The 17,347-nt window shown below is 37.7% G+C and overlaps 1 protein-coding gene across 2 annotated transcripts in view; it reads left to right on the top strand.

Annotated features, from left to right (window-relative positions):
- Positions 1–17,347, top strand: part of SCN2A (sodium voltage-gated channel alpha subunit 2) — a 96,120-nt gene that overhangs the window by 19,687 nt on the left and 59,086 nt on the right. For both annotated transcript variants that reach the window (XM_070422838.1, XM_070422839.1), the window contains exons 9-14: positions 271–412; positions 551–757; positions 2,093–2,380; positions 5,202–5,549; positions 9,501–9,633; positions 14,101–14,339. In XM_070422838.1, the coding sequence (XP_070278939.1) occupies positions 271–412; positions 551–757; positions 2,093–2,380; positions 5,202–5,549; positions 9,501–9,633; positions 14,101–14,339 (1,357 nt within the window). The remainder of the gene's footprint in view (positions 1–270; positions 413–550; positions 758–2,092; positions 2,381–5,201; positions 5,550–9,500; positions 9,634–14,100; positions 14,340–17,347) is intronic.

Raw genomic sequence — 17,347 nt, 5'->3', positions numbered from 1 at the left:
ATTAATCATAACATGACTGCTTTTATAAATGGAGATGTGATAAATATAACAATGGCAATGGTGAATCACATAGGAATTCACAAATAAACTTAGCAGATTCTGTTATTATGTAAATCAGTCCAAGGGTGCTGAGTTAAGTGCTGGGTAAAGTGAGAGAAATCTGCTTCCCTTAGTGTTGTATAAAATAGGCATTGGCATCTGTCAATCCAGAAAGACAGCCAGCAGACTTGCAGCTACTGACTTCCTCTCTTCGCTTGAACCTAATTTCAGCCAGTGCCCGGAAGGATACATCTGTGTGAAGGCTGGTCGCAACCCCAACTATGGCTACACGAGCTTTGACACCTTTAGCTGGGCCTTCCTGTCCTTATTTCGTCTTATGACACAAGACTTCTGGGAAAACCTTTATCAGCTGGTGAGAACAGAAAAAAACGACTCTTCTGAGAAGCATGAAATACTGAGATCAGAACTGCTGTAGAATACTTTATTAAGTAGAGTGTGAGCTCGTAACATCCCATATCATTTTTAATAAAATATCTCTTCCATTTTGTAGACACTGCGTGCTGCTGGGAAAACATACATGATCTTTTTTGTGCTGGTCATTTTCTTGGGCTCCTTCTACCTGATAAATTTGATCCTGGCTGTGGTGGCCATGGCCTATGAGGAACAGAATCAGGCCACCATGGAAGAGGCAGAGCAGAAAGAGGCTGAATTTCAGCAGATGCTTGAACAGCTAAGAAAACAACAAGAAGAAGCTCAGGTATAGTTAGCAAACGTTGAGCTCTTTTGTGTTTGTTAATCTCAATTCTCTATCCCAACCAGTGAAGTCAAGTGGCATGAACTGAAGAGAAACAAAATCAGCAGTGGTTACATTGATATTTGAAACATGTCATGTGTGCTTGATAAATGCTAGAAGCCTGTTTGGTTATTAGGAGATTATTATTTTATTTTGAAAATTACTGTCAATACTAATGACATCAAAATGTGGAGATTTATAGTTGCCTTATTGACATTTTTCTCTCCCTTGTGACCCCTCATTTGTTCAAACTCACTAAGTAATTAGACTAACATGCCTTCAATCAAAGTCTTTCCTTAAACTTCTGAAGAGGAATTCAGTTATAGCTACTTCTTCATTAGTGTCACTAAACATGGGAAAGGTCAGGAAACCGGAGTCAAACTGGGAAGATTATTTTCTAGAGTCTGGAAAGACAGATACCTATTTAATATTTATTTTCCATTTGAAGAGTATTTAAATGCAAGTTTGTGGACTGCATAAGGGAAACACTGCTGTTTGAACATAGTAAATCGCTACATCCTCTGCCTTCTCCTTGTAAATCCTTTAATTTGTACTTGATGAAACTTCCAAACAAGGCAAGAATTTCCCTAATTATATTTGCTTAGCTTAATGACATTAACTAATTTAATTGCCTATTTTTGGCTTTTCTTGGATCTTGAGTATAGTTCTCTTTTAACACTGATTACAGAATAAAGGTGAGATAAATAAAAACATACTGGGGTAGCAGCAACAACAATGAACATTGTATCTTTCCAGACACTGTGCTATTGTAATTTATAAATTCATTCAGATGACATGATCTGGGATTTCCTTGTATATAATCTGTAATATGTTTTTATTGTGCATTTCTTAGTGCAATACTTAATTTAAGTCAAAGAGGGGAGGAGTTCATTAAAATAAAACAATACAATACTTGACTGAATTAAATTCAGTGATTTAGACTGGCATTAAAAATCGTTGTCAAACGAAAGTGTGATGGATCAGGTTAAAACAGGAAACTTTAATTCTTAAAATCATTGCTTCTTAAGATACTATTTAAATCAGAGAAAAATATTGTCATGGCATTCACGTGTCTTGTTCATATTATTAGAGAATCAGAAAGTATAGTATGAGGTTTTCATCAGTCACATGTTTCATCTTCCACGGGTCTGTTCATTTTAATTCTTTAATTGGTTTGATGGCAATATATTATTTTCCAAAATATGTACCAGAATGATACTAAAGGTAAGTGAAACAGTAACATGGAGAGATTTTCCCCAAAGTTTGTATGCAACTAACATGTACTCTGTGCCCTTCTAGGCAGCAGCTGCAGCAACATCTGCTGAATCCAGAGACTTCAGTGGAGCAGGCGGGTTAGGAGTTTTCTCAGAGAGTTCTTCAGTAGCATCCAAGTTGAGCTCCAAGAGTGAAAAAGAGCTGAAAAACAGAAGGAAGAAAAAGAAACAGAAAGAACAATCTGGAGAAGAAGAGAAGGAAGACAGAGTCTGCAAGTCTGAATCTGAAGACAGCATTAGAAGAAAAGGGTTCCGTTTTTCCTTAGAAGGAAGCAGGCTGACATATGAAAAGAGGTTTTCTTCTCCACACCAGGTAAAAATATGAGATGACATAAAGTGCATTTTCATTACAAACAATCTTGTAAAGATATGCCAGGGTTCGGCAGAGATGAAACTGCCTCCCCCCGCCCTTGGATGGCACAATGCTTTCAGAATGGTCATGATCCTCAAGTGTTGTGATTATGACCTCAGAGAATTTGTGAATTTTACAACCGTTGATGTAAGAAACGTTCAAACCAGCAGAGAATTATTTTGTAAGAGTTTGTTTGAGCCAAACTAGGGCACATGGGGGGAAGCAAGATCTCACATGCTCCCGAGAATAACAGTTTTGCAATTTCTCTTATGCATTTGAGTTAAGGAGGGAACATAAGGAAGATCACATGAAGGTGGGAGAAAGCAAGGTGGGGGGATCAGATTATAAACTAATTAAGTTTATGCTCTGTGCTATCACGATTTAGAAGGAGGGATCTGAAAGGATGATCCGGTATTGGGAAGAGGGGGCCGAAGGGAGCCATTTCAAAAGTGTGTTAACCTAAATGCACAGAAACAATGCACGGGGCTTGCTTAAGGCAAAGACCTTTTATCAAAGCAGTTACATGCATGGGGTGTGACTACGCACCATGACCTGCCCTGTTAGGAATTTATGACCAGATCATCCTGTGAGGTTCCTTTCCATAGAGTCCCTTTTTCTTCCACACAAATTTTGGATCCCAGAAAAGCATTTTTAGAGCATAGATTCCACTGGGCATGAGAAGGCTTATAGTTTTGAGGTTTCATTAAAGACTCAAACATCTTGTGGCAACTTTCCACATGAGGAATTATCAGCAGATGTTTTCCATCTCTTCTTAGCTACTAGGCCTGAGCTCAATGAATCGTGGGTTTTCTGAGTGGAAGGTTCCCAGTGGTGAATTGGGGACTCTCTCAGACCATCTGTGCAAACTTCATTTGAAGAGTAGATTTTTTTCCAGTTACAGTTCACATACAATATTATATTAATTTCAGGTACACAACCCTGTGATTAGACATTTATATAACTTAGAAACCAATCACCTGATAAAAAATCTAGTACCCATCTGACACCATATATATTTATTGTAAAATTATTGACTATATTCTTTATTCTGAACTTTACATTCCCGTAACTATTCTGTAATTACCAATCTGTACCTCTTAATCCCTGGCCCTTTTCCACCCATCCTCTCAATCCCCATCCTTTCTGGCAACCGTCAAAATGTTCTCTATGCCTATTAGTCTTTTTTTGTTCTGCTTTTTCATGTATTTTGTTTTTTAGATTCCACATGTCAGTGAAATAACCTGGCATTTGTCTTCCTCCTTTCTGCAAATTTTGCTCACAGATATAACATTTTTCAGTACTGTCTTCTCCAGATCTCAGTCCAGGTTCTTCCAATATAGTGGCAAGATGCCTCCTGCAGCTCTACACATATAATTAATACCAGAGGCCTGATGCACAAAATTCGTGCAAGGGGCGTGGCCCTCGCAGCCCCGGCTTTGTCCAGAAGGACATCTGGAAGGTCATTTGGCTGTCTGGTCTAATTAGCATATTATGCTTTTATTATTATAGATTTTTACCAACCCTAATTTAAAATGCACCTCTTGTCCAACAATTATAACAGAAAGAGGTGGCTGTCAATGGACCATCTTTAATCCATTCTCTACATCCAGGGGTACAGAATATACCCATTGGCTATGCCTGGGTTACAGTTTTTCCTGAGGCTTATTTTTAAGGATAATCAGGACACTGACAACAGAAGAAGAAGAAATAGATATTGGACAAGCAAAAATAAATATTCACTACAAGAAAATTATAAAAGTACACTAGAAATAAACAGGAAGTGGTTCATTGCACTCAATGCTGCTGAGCTAAAGAATCAAGGTAAACTGCACAATGGCAGAGACAATGTAGGCACTTAGACAATTGTTAAATGACTGTGACCAGATACCTAGTGAAAACCAGGTTTTTGTAAATATGGTGCTCTTCAGCTTGCTTAAGAAGAGTGAAAATCAGGGAATGAGTCAGACAGTTCTTTCAGCTTGATTTGTTTAGTCTTATTCATGAAGACATTATAAAATATGCAAAGAGCAGGGAAGAAGCATCTCCTTGTGCTATAATTAAACAGACCTACTAGCATGAATTTTATTTTCCTCTGTGGTAAGAGCTGCATCAGGGTGTGGTCACTAGTGAGCCCTTATTTTTGGCTTTGAAGGGTCTAAAAGTAGGTGTGTATTTAGTTGCTTTTCATTGGATTATTAAATCAGATGAGCTTCTAGAGCAGTGGTTCTCAACCTTCTGGCCCTTTAAATACAGTTCCTCATGTTGTGACCCAACCATAAAATTATTTTTGTTGCTACTTCATAACTGTAATGTTGCTACTGTTATGAATCGTAATGTAAATATCTGATATGCAGGATGGTCTTAGGCGACCCCTGTGAAAGGGTCGTTCGACCGCCAAAGGGGTCTCGACCCACAGGTTGAGAACCGCTGTTCTAGAGAGAAGTCTAGCAAAATTTTCACTTTTGGGTGCCAATTTTGGGACTAAACAATGCTGAGTGGGTACTTGTGACTATCTTAAGGCATGGATAAAGTAAAAAAAAAAAAGACAGAAAATGAAAAAGGAAGGAAGGGAGAAAAGGGAAAGAAAAATGAAAGAGGTGAACCTAATAGAGAGTTCCAGATCCCCAGCAATTACGGCAGGAGCCTTTGGTTCCCCCCGTCTAAGGACTTATCTGTACGTAGGTCAACAATTCTGAAACAAGGAACCCAGTCTCATATTGCTCAGGATGCCAGCTTTTACTTCTGTTCATCTGTTTTCTGTTTCCCCTCTTGTTGCCCATAGTCTTTACTGAGCATCCGTGGCTCCCTTTTCTCTCCAAGACGCAACAGTAGAGCAAGCCTTTTCAGCTTCAGAGGCCGAGCAAAGGATATTGGCTCTGAGAATGACTTTGCTGATGACGAGCACAGCACGTTTGAAGACAACGACAGCAGAAGAGACTCTCTGTTTGTACCACACAGACATGGGGAGCGGCGCCATAGCAACGTCAGCCAGGCCAGCCGTGCCTCCAGGGTGCTCCCCATTCTGCCCATGAATGGGAAGATGCACAGCGCAGTTGATTGCAACGGAGTGGTCTCCCTAGTCGGGGGCCCTTCAGCTCTCACCTCTCCGGCTGGACAACTCCTGCCAGAGGTGAGGCCCATGAAAACAGCATCTGTTGGGAAGGGAGTAGGCTGGAGTATTTCGATAGATAGATAGATGATAGATAGATAGATGAATAGATAGATAGATAGATAGATAGATAGATAGATAGATGATAGATAGATAGATAGATAGATAGATAGATATAGGTATAGATATTTGATTTCAGAGAGGAAAGGAGAGGGAGAGAGCGATAGAAACATCAATGATGAGAGAGAATCATTGATCGGCTGCCTCCTTCATGCCCCACACTGGGGACTGAGCCCTGACCAGGAATCAAACTGTGACTTCCTGATTCATAGGTTGATGCTCAACCACTGAGCTACGCTAGCCAGGCCTGAGTCTGTATTTCAAAGGCCTAGGGGAAAAGAGTTTCAGTTAAATACCAGACATTGATAGGGATATGTTATTGACATTTCCTTTGTAAGACATAACTTTGTTATTAAATAAGATTTCATTTGCCAATATAAAATATTCTAGCAATGTCATTTGATTGTATTTTATAGTTTGCTGAATTATATTAAAATCTTTGCATTATTAATTTTTACACAATTCCATTTATTATAGTTAGACAAGCTCTTTAGGCTTGAGATCATATGGAGTGAGCTTTCAGTCACTAAGAGAGGAGCTTCTTACCTTGCATTATAGAAATAGCCATTGATCTTCTTCACTTTTTTCCTCATGGCCGCTTTCCACCACTTTCTCAGTGAGAAATGTCCAAGTATTCTGGCGTCAAGTCAAATCATGAAAAAGTAGAACTTTGTACTGAAGGAACCAGGAAGAATTCAAACTTCCCTTTAAAAATAATCATGGCTAACTATATACCAGACACTGTCCAGAACACTTCACATGTGCTAATTCCTTTAATCCTCACAAAAATCCTTTATAGAGGTACTAATATGATCCCCATTTTACAGAGGATGAAATTGAGGCCTATGTACAGTGGAGCTAAGATTTGACCCCAGGTATGCTGGCTACTGAAAGGACTTTGTATCCATATTGAAATATTGCCTCCCATTGAATACTTTTAACTTTCTTAAATGGAAAAGAAGAGGTGGAGAAGGAAACAGTTTCATTTTAACCCAGTATCTCTCAAAATATACTTCACCCTCAGACTACTTATATCAGAATTCCTGAGATGCTTCTTAAAAATGGAGATTTCTCATTTCCGCTCCCCCCACACCTGGCAACCACCATTCTCCTCTCTGCTTCTATGAGTCTGATGGTCAAAGGGTACAGAAATTCAGTTTTGTAAGATAAATAAGTTCTGGACATCTAGTATATAGCATGGTGCCTAGAATTAACAATAGTATATTATACACTGAAATTTTGCTAAAAGTATGATCTAATGGTGTGTGTGTGTTTTTACCACAAACAAACAAAAACAACAACAATAAAGACAGTGGGAGGAAACTTTGGAAAGTGATGGAAATGATCATGGCCTTGATGGTGGTGATAGTTCAGGTTGTATACTATCCCTAAACTCATCAAGTTGTATACATTCAATATATACAGCTTTTTACATTTCAATTGGTCTTCAATAAAGTGGTTTAAAGAAAAAAAAAAATGGAGATTCCTGAGTTAATCCAGACTTATTCAGACCAAAACACTGAGGAGAACAAGGTCAGGGAATCTTCTCCCTTGAAAAAGCATCCCACATGGTTCTTACACATAATAAAGTATGAGTATCACTGATCTTGTTCATTGAGGCAACAAAAACAAGTGCACAGCTTTACTGCATACATGCACAGAAAGTGTCAGTCTGTCAGAACGTAGCATTTATCAGCAATGTACCACAAAACTCCTGTCCTGTCAGAAAGGATGGACTAAATCTCTGAAGGCAAATTGCAGCCAGTTTGAAACAAAGCTTAGTGTGATCCCCTTTTTTCCAGTTCCCTCATGTCCATTCTTCAATCCCACAGCCAGTCAGCGTCTGAGAGGCAAGGCACTGTGGTGCAGCCTGAGCTGAAGGTGCAGAGAGAAGAACTTGGCTTTGAGAGGCTGCAGAGAGGAAATGAGGATAGAACATAAACAGCTGCAGGCAAATGACCCCTTCCAGAGCACACAATATCTTGAACTTCACACATAACTTCAACATAAACAATTTAACTTAAAGAATTCCCTCAGTAACATCATTAGAAGTGTTGGAATCCATCGTTAAAAGTTAGACAAATCTAGGATTATTGCACAATATAGTTCTGTATAGAGTAGAATGAACTATATGACCTTTATGCAACACTATTTTTCTTTAAAAATTTTGCCTTTCTCTGACCAGGCAAAATATGTTAAATTTTGAGTGGCAAACATTTTGATTTAAAGAACTTTAGTTTCAGAGAGGGGTTATTTATTTTCTCATTCATTTTTCTCCCCTTTGGCTGTAAAATTAATTGTATGGTGACCTGCATGGATATTTATCACCATCATGTCAACCGTATCAATTGAGTAGAAACTTTGTTTTTGAATATATATGTATTAGACATGTGTATGTTGATAAAAAATAATGTTACTCATATCCCAATAAGGTCAAAGTAGATGAATATGACTTACATTGTTATTTTAGAAATAAGGGAAATTTTTAGAGAACTAAAAGTGATTTCTTATTTATTATTGGCATTCAGACCTGCATTTGAAATGCTTGTTTTAGCCTTTTTTCTGTGATACTTAACTTCATTTTTTGGTCTTCTAAAGTAGTAATAAATTTCTGCCCATGTTGAAATTTTGGTGAGCTTATTTTGTAATAGAAAAGTACCAAATTATCATACCATTGTTAGAAATCAAAGACATTCCCCTCCCCAATTGGTGTTACTGCCTTAATCTACAGTTTCAATGCCAAGGATGTGGTGTTTTGTGGATGGAGTCTTTTTTGTAAATGTAAAAAATGTTATTGATTAGTTCTAATAGCTTTATTATTAAGGATGTTGGAAAATATTATATATAATAATAAAAGTGTGACATGCTAATTAGACTGGACATCCTTCTGGATGACCTTCTGGATGAAGCCGGGGCTGTGGGGGAAGCCCTGGTCCTGGGTGCCAGGGAAAGCTGGTGCCGGGAGCCAGGGGGAAGGAAGGCCTACTCTTGCATGAATTTCATGCATCAGGCCTCTAGGCTGTTTATAATTAACACTAGAAGCCCACTGCGCAAAATTTGTGCACTTGGGGGGTCGCTCAACCCAGCCTGTGACCTCTTGCAGTCTGGGATCCCTCAGGGGACGTCCGACTGATGGCTTAGGCCCACTGTCGGACATCTTTAGAGCCGCTGCGGAGGCGGAAGAGGCTCCTGCCACTGCCGCTGCACTCACCAGCCATGAGCCTGGCTTGTGGCTGAGCGGCATTCCCCTTGTGGGAGCGCAATGACCACCAGGGGACAGCTCCTGCATTGAGCATCTGTCCCCTGGTGGTCAGTGTGCATCATAGTGACCGGTTGTTTCACCGTTGGGTCGATTTGCATATTAGCCTTTTATTATATAGGATAAGCATTTTACAGTGGAATTCACATTTTAAGGAAACTGTTATTGATACATATTAGGGAAACTTAAAAATTCTTTTTTTACATTAAATCACATGAATATATGTCTATAAAGATCTAATAACTCAATCTGAGAGTAATTCAAGAAACCATATGTTTCAGTCTGAAGTTCTAGATGGAATTAAGTACGAAAAAGGTATCTATCCAATTGTATGCATGGTTCTTCCAGCCCAAAGCTCCAAAATGGGGGAATTAGAATTGTCCATTTTGATAACAAACCCAGGCATTCCTTAAAACTGAGACTCTGATGGGCTTTCAAACACTTCCCAAGAATGGTGATTCAGCAATGTCTTAATGAGCTGTTCACATCTGAGAAAGCATGGTGAATAGTTAGTTAGGTAGCAAAAGTGATGGGAATGCTTTTAATTTTGCTGCCCTTAAGAATAATAATTTCATCTAAAATTTTATTTTTAGGGGACGACTACTGAAACAGAAATAAGGAAGAGACGGTCCAGTTCTTATCACGTTTCCATGGATTTTTTGGAAGATCCTACAGCAAGGCAAAGAGCAATGAGTTTAGCAAGTATTTTGACCAACACCATGGAAGGTATGTCAAAGGTCTTACAGCATAGCTACTTGGTGGTGCTTTGTTAATGATTAAAAAAAAAATAAGTCCATAAATTCCAAGAAAATTCTTTCTGACTTAATACCACATCATCATTATGTCTTTTGCTATACATATATTCCTCCATCTATTATAGATTTTTATATTTAGCCTCCAGGAAGCTACTGCAAACTCAAAGGTATACTTGGAATATTACTTTCATAGAATAAATACTGAATCATTGAAATGTGTTGTGCGCATGACACTGAAAGGAGTGTAATGATAAATGCTTATTTTTAGAATGATGCTAACCCATTTCAAATGCATTAACTGCTTGAGAAACAGGTTATAAAATCCTCTGATTTAACCAGAAATGTAAATGAAAACTGTAAATCAGGGTTTGATATAAATCACTTTGAAGCAAAGTTTTCAAATTTTTATAAATCTACTTTTGCCTCTCTCTGACCAGAGTACTATATTAGCCTTCTTTGCAGATTATGTCTGAGTAGTTAACATTGTTTAGAAATCTGGTTCTGATGAAGCCAAAGTAAAGATTTTGGGGACAACTTGATCTGTGACCAGTTCTCGGTTCTGCCATGTATTAAGTGTGTTAGTTTATGACTCTAAACTTTAGTTTCTTCATCAATAAAATGTGGATAATGATGTTTAGGCATAAGGTTGTTATAAGGATTAAATGGGGCATCATATGTGAAGCACCTATTGTACCTGGCATGTAGAAGTCAGTCAATAAATATTATTATTATTCATTGTTTTGTTTTTGTTGTTTTTGTTCATTTACAAGTTTGTGCCTTTCTATACTGTAAGTGAACTGGAATATCTACTTCAAGTATTTGGAAAATACTTTCATATAAAATATATTCTATCCTCTTCCCTTATCCCCCTTTCCCCTTTTCTCCTTTTCTCTTTTATAATCCAGCCCTTTCCACCCTCCCCAGATGTGTGTGTGTGTGTGTGTGTGTGTGTGTGTGTGTGTGTGTGTAGATGTGTCAAAGGAAAAAACGGATAAAGAATGAGAGAAGAATGAGAGGGAGGGGGGAGAGCACACGTTGTGCACATGACTTTATCTTTAGTTATAGTTTCACTTATTATTCAATAGGCTCTTGGAATAAGTACTTTTCAGTCTGAATGGAAAAACCCCATGATACTAACAGCAGTACCAAAAACCTAAAAGTAACAGCCAGAAGAAACTCAGAGTGCAGATGGCAATTTAGATCACAGACATGTCAGCATTACAACACCAATTTTTCGTAATGTCCTAATGCAGTATCAGAAATCTTTTCACTGATTTCTATGGAATATTAAACTCAGTCCATTCTCCCCCAACCTCACCTGCGTTAGCTTGCACTCCCTCTTCTCCCCCAGCTGCCAGTAGCTTGCTCCTCCCTGTCCCTCCAGGTAAATCTTTTGAAGATTCTCTGGTCTTCTGCTCCTTGCCATAGCAAAACCACTGAGAGGAAGCTGCCAGTGGTTCTGCTACCGATGTCAGCAGCATGTCTGCTCCCTAACGCAAGAAGCAGAGAAGGAGACAGGGTAAGTCTAAACCAACAGTCCTACTTTGCACTTCTGATAGCATTAAGTTTGAGCTAACGTAAGAAATTACTTAGAAAACATCAACCCACCACAAGATCGAACTTGTCCACTAATTCAGATACAGGGTTCAAAATGAGTGCACCCAGATCACCCTCCATGGGAATGTGTCTCATGGGGTCACTTAGGGGGAAAGGATGTCCTGGAAATAAGTGTAACTGAGGAAGCAGGACACTGAGTGTTTGGTTTTAATATCGGCAGAGCTTTTGACTTTATGGTGTTTTCATGTGAAAGACAATGTCTAAGTTTTATTCGTTTTTCATTGGCTGTATAGAATAAAAAGCTTACATTTTATTCAATGATTTCTAAACACCTTGAATGTGGCATTAATCCAAGCTTGTTGTTAGCAATCCTTAGCATGCATATGTATACCAGAGCTGTCTTTTCTATATAGCCTTTTTTGTTTTTGCTCCTAATAATGGAGGAAAGGTTTCTTAGGTGGACATAATCTGTTTATTTCGTGTTCTTTACTTCTAAGTCTAATTATGATTTAGTTTGCTTTCCCTTTTTATGAAGCAGCTTGTTGATTGGGCTGGCAACTTTTGTTTTCCTTCTTTTGAATTACAGCCAAGTCTCCATTGTCCAGGGTAATTAATAGCTACTTAGTTCATGAAACTATAGGAGATGAGCAAAAATGAATTGCCTTTCCACTTTTTCAAAATCCTAAGCCATATAGAAATGTCTCCTGGTCACAGCCTTGGGAAGGATAGTGGGAGGGTGAGTTAGGAGCACCTGAGGAATTGAGCAGAAGTCTCAACCAGGCTGTTGATTCTCAGTGTGGATAACTCACACAGGAATAATGAAGAGATGGCTGTAGTTCTCTCCTGAATGCTTTGTTGTTTCAAAATAGAAAACTCTCCCTCTTTTGGCATGAATAATTGAACAATTTTACTTTAGAACTTAACAGCTTTGCTACACTTTTCCTGGAGTCGAGATGAATAATACCGGCTGAATTTCCACTTTTGAACTTGTCTCTGATTTATTTCTCTTTTTTCTGCACAATTACTGTTTGGTTCTGTTTATCTAATAAATGACAGGTAGCATTTAAAAAAATTTGCTCTGACTTGCTCTGACTTGCTCTGACTGTACACAAAGAGATTTCTTTGTTTCTCTTTTGTGATTTACTGTAAATGATAATATATTTTAATCTTAAAAATAACTACAAAATAGTGTATAATAATTATATTTATATTTTTCCTCTGATTTAAAACTCAGCTACTCTTTATTGCTTACAAAATTGCATGTTAAAAGAAATATAAACAAACTGTGCACTGGAAGAATTTCAATACCTACAAAGACAGTTGGAGAATCCACTGCTAATGGAATTCTGTTAAAAAAAAAAAAAAAAACACACCAGGAAGTTAATTTATTTTAGGGAAGTGGTAAGCTTTATAGCATTGGTTAGTAGTGAATGTTTATCAGCAGGACAAAAATCATTACCTGTGGTTGTGATTGTTTATTTCATATGCTGTTTCTTCCCTTACAAAGTTTAGTTCCTAATAAACTATACCAAGTTTAGAGGGATATTCCAGTTGGCACAGTAGTAATACCGAAGTGTCTTACCAGAATCAATGATGCCGCAAATGAAAAAAGAATCTTTCTCTCTACTAAGAAGTGATGGTCTCATTTAATAGAGCAGGTAGTAGGGTATGCGACAATGATTTTGTCAGAAAACAAGTTCTGCATGCTGTTTCCACTGAAGAGTTGATTAAGAGATCATCCTACTAAAGGAAGAGAATAGATCATTTCCCACTTCTAATTTTCTAAAATTATTTTCCAATATTTACCAAGTTTCAGTATTGTATCATCTTAAAGACCTGTGCATTTCTGAACTCTTTTTCCCATTATTTAGTTAAAGTCCTTTTTGAAAAGAAAGTACTTAAAAATAAACATATTTTGCCGAAACCGGTTTGGCTCAGTGGATAGAGCGTCGGCTTGCGGACTGAAGGGTCCCGGCTTCGATTCCGGTCAAGGGCATGTACCTGGGTTGCGGGCACATCCCCAGTAGGAGATGTGCAGGAGGCAGCTGGTAGTTGTTTCTCTCTCATCGATGTTTCTAACTCTCTGTCTCTCTCCCTTCCTCTCTGTGAAAAATCAATAAAATATATTTTTAAAAAAATAAAAAATAAACATATTTTAACATGAAATTTTATATCATAGGTTTGTATAATAGTTATACATTTTAACATAAAAACTATATCATACAATTTATGAATTCTACATTTTTCCACTTTGTGAAACATCGATTTATTATATAGTGAAGATCCAGTTTCTTAGAGTTGATATTTCCTCTTCTTTCATACTCTCTAATTAAATTAAGAAAACAAATCTTGTAGAGCTTAATATATAGCCTGTATCTAATAAGCTTAATTAGAAACTTTTTTACTATGACTGGTGATACTGACAAAACTATTTCATTGAAAGACCCGCAAAACATATGTAATCCAAGAAACTGAGATTCCACATGACTGATAAAGGTTTTACGGACATCTCTTGAGAGTAATTCTTTGATAATATATGTGTATCTTGCTCTATCTGGAACATGGATGAGTTTTCAGTATCCTTAATACAAGTCCCACCTATTAATTTCTCATAGCTTTGAAGATAATTATCAGACAGTTTAATATTACAGATAGAATCGTGGAAACTCTGCTTAGCCAAGAAGAATTTGGAAAGTTTAATAGCTTTTCTGTGCCCATGCCTTCTATGACAACTAATCCATTATAAGTGTTTTCTTGCCCCATCATCAGATTAACACATTTAATAACTTTAGATTTTTTTTTCAATATCACTTTCAATTTAAACCAAAGGCTGCTTAATAGAAAGTAAGCAGTTTTCATTAGTCTAACTTTTTTCTTCCAGAACTTGAAGAATCCAGGCAGAAATGCCCACCCTGCTGGTATAAATTTGCTAACCTGTGTTTGATTTGGGACTGCTGTAAACCCTGGTTAAAAGTGAAACATCTCGTCAACCTGGTCGTGATGGACCCATTTGTTGACCTGGCCATCACCATCTGCATTGTCTTAAATACACTCTTCATGGCCATGGAGCACTATCCCATGACGGAGCAGTTCAGCAGTGTGCTGTCAGTCGGAAACCTGGTAAGGCTCACTGAGGGTCCCTCTTTCAATGGATTGAATGATTGTCATAATGAATTTTACTCTCACACTTGATGAATATCAACTCTCAAATTAAATACGAATTTATTGGCTGAGTATACCTCGTCAGAAAAAGTTTAGCTTCCCTTTTTAAATAACAAAAATATATCACCAAATGAAGGAGTGCAAAAAATTCAAAGATTTTATGTACAATTTGATTTAGAATTAAATTTAAGTTGTCCATTCATTAGAAAGATGATTATGAATTATGGAGGACATTGATCTATGATTTTTTTTAAAATCCTGATGTATTTTTCAAGTATTTAGAATAGATTTTTAGAACATATATACTTTTGCCAAACAAATTATAAAATATGCCAAGTCAGATAATTTTATCACTTATAAATACACTAGAGGCCCAGTGCATGAAATTCATGCACTGGGGGCGGGGGCAGGGTCCCTCAGCCTGGCCTGCACCCTCTCGCAGTATGGGACCTCGCTCCTTACCACCCACCTGCTCGTTGCTCCTTAGCCCTGCTTCTTAGTGCTGCCATGAGCCTGGCTTCTGGCTGAGCAGCACTTCCCCTGTGGGAGTGCACTGACCACCAGGGGGCAGCTTTTGCATTGAGCGTCTGCCCCCTGGTAGTCAGTGTGTGTCATAGTCACCTGTCATTCTGGCCTTCCATTGATTTGCATATTAGGCTTTTATTATATAGGATTAAGGTGGATTCTTGTGGTAGGAAACACCATATAGTGGTTATTATTTCTGTTTAAATTTCTTCTATAAAATTAGGAATTTATAAATGATGATTTTTGCATATATTTTTACTCTGGCTATATGACAGTGATAGAAATGAAAGTAAAGTGGTCTTTACAGACAAACAAAAGGAATAAATTTATACAAAAAATATAAGAGGCTTATTAAGTTCTCGTGCATTTTCCAACTTGATATATGAACATATTAGCAGGTTGTATATAGATATTAAATAATATATTCTAAAGTACAGTGTACAATGTTTTTAGGATCTGAAGTAACCACTTTGTTTTCTATTATAGTACAGACTGGTCTTCACTGATCTAATGATAAAGTTAATATATGCTGATCACTTGTATTATTAGGCACTATGCTAAATGGTTTACATAAAACTCCTCTCTCTAGGTTCCCACAAATTTAGTCCTAAGGTAGATACTGTGATTGTCTGCATTTTACCACTTGGGAAACTGTACCCATGAGAAACTGACATAGTGGTGGAAGGTGTGAACACTGTATCACAGACTGTGAAAGCTATTTCAGAGAATATTGTTAGCTATCGCCAACAATCACAGACCTTTAGAGGAGGGAAGGACAATAGCATTACCTCTTGCAAATTGTCATCTACATAGGAATCTCTTCAACATTATCTCTAAACTATGAGAAAGAGATGAAAGAAAGCTTTGTGGAGGTGGGTATTTAGAAACAACTCAAGTGGGCTTAAGCAAAAAAAAAAAGAGAATCCATTAACTCAAGTAAATAAAGTCAATTTGGGCATAGCTCCATATTTTAACCTGGCTAGATTCAAGTTCTCAGTCAATGTTATTGGGAGTCAGCTTCCTGCCCTAATTCTTCCCAGTATGTTTTGTTCATCTATGACTGGGTATTCTATTGATGACAATGTTCTACACAACCTTTATGTTACCAACATAGGTCCTATTAGTACTTCCTAACTAATAGTTTTAACAGAAGCCTAAGAGTTGGTTATCATTGGCTGGGTTGGAGTTACATGACCATTTCTAAGCCAGTGGTGACTCTGATTCTAGGGTTAGCATGCCTATTTGGTAAAACAACAACCCTGTCTTATCACTGAAGACAGAGTAAATAAAATCAATTATGAAGAAAAAAAGTAGGTCTGTTATTACCAGAAGAAGAGAAAGTAGTTGCTAGAAAGACATAGTAACAAATGGACAATTCATAGGTGGGACTAGTCTTATGTGTTAAAGAAGGTAAATTTGTATTTGAGGTGAATCATAGAGTAATGAAATATAGAGAGACAAGATACACATTCGTCTCAAGATCATATGGAATATTACCCAGGGTAAGCTATATTTTAGGTCATAAGACAAGCCTCTTTGAACTTAAAAAAGATAGAAATCATATAAAGTACATTTTCTGACAAAAACAGAATGAAATCAGTAACAGAAATAAATTTGGAAAATTTACAAATATGTGGAAATTGAAAAACATACTCCTAAGTAACCAGTGGTTTAAAGAAGAAAAAAAGGTTGTGTATGTTGGTGATAAGAATAGATTATGGATTGTGGTGGTGGATATTCAGAAACAATCCATAATCTATCCTTACCCTTTAAGAAACTAAAAAAGGAAGCAGAAACTAAACCCTATGCTAGCAGAAGAAAAGAAATAATAAAGAGTGAAAATGAATGAAATAGAGAATAGGAAAACTAGAAAAAAATCAAGAAACTCAAAAGTTGATTCTTTGAAAAGATTGACAAAAATGACAAGTCTTTAGCTAGACATCCTATCTAATAAAAGACAAATAGGGTAATTAACCGTACCTCCAATATGCTTCCCATTGGCTAATCAGCAGGATATGCAAATTAACTGCCAACCAAGATGGCGGCGGGCAGCCACACAGCTGAAGCGAACATGAGGCTTGCTTGCTCCAGTGATGGAGGAAGCCAAGGTTCCCCGCTTGCCGCAGCTGGGCTCTGAGTTGCACTCTAAGCAATAGTGTTTCAATTATAAAAGCTAAAGAAACCCCAGATACCAGCTTTCAGCAGCTGAGGTCTCAGAGCTGGAGCCAGGCCTCAGAGCTAAAGCAAGCTCTCAGCTCCAGTGACAGCTATAGAAGGTAAATAAATCTCAGAATTAAAAAAAAAAGAAAAAAAAGAGAGGTTGGGAACTTCAGTCGCCTCCCAGCCTGAAAACGGCCCTCAGCCCCTCACCCAGACTGGCCAGGCACCCCAGTGGGGACCCCCACCCTGAAGGGGGTGCAGGCAGCCTGAAAACAGCCATC

This window comes from Myotis yumanensis, unplaced genomic scaffold (genome assembly GCF_028538775.1).
Source record: "Myotis yumanensis isolate MYYU_CA2020_CCGP unplaced genomic scaffold, mMyoYum1.0.hap1 SCAF_8, whole genome shotgun sequence".
NCBI classification, from domain to species: domain Eukaryota; kingdom Metazoa; phylum Chordata; class Mammalia; order Chiroptera; family Vespertilionidae; genus Myotis; species Myotis yumanensis.
This window is presented reverse-complemented; position numbering and strand designations above follow the sequence as displayed.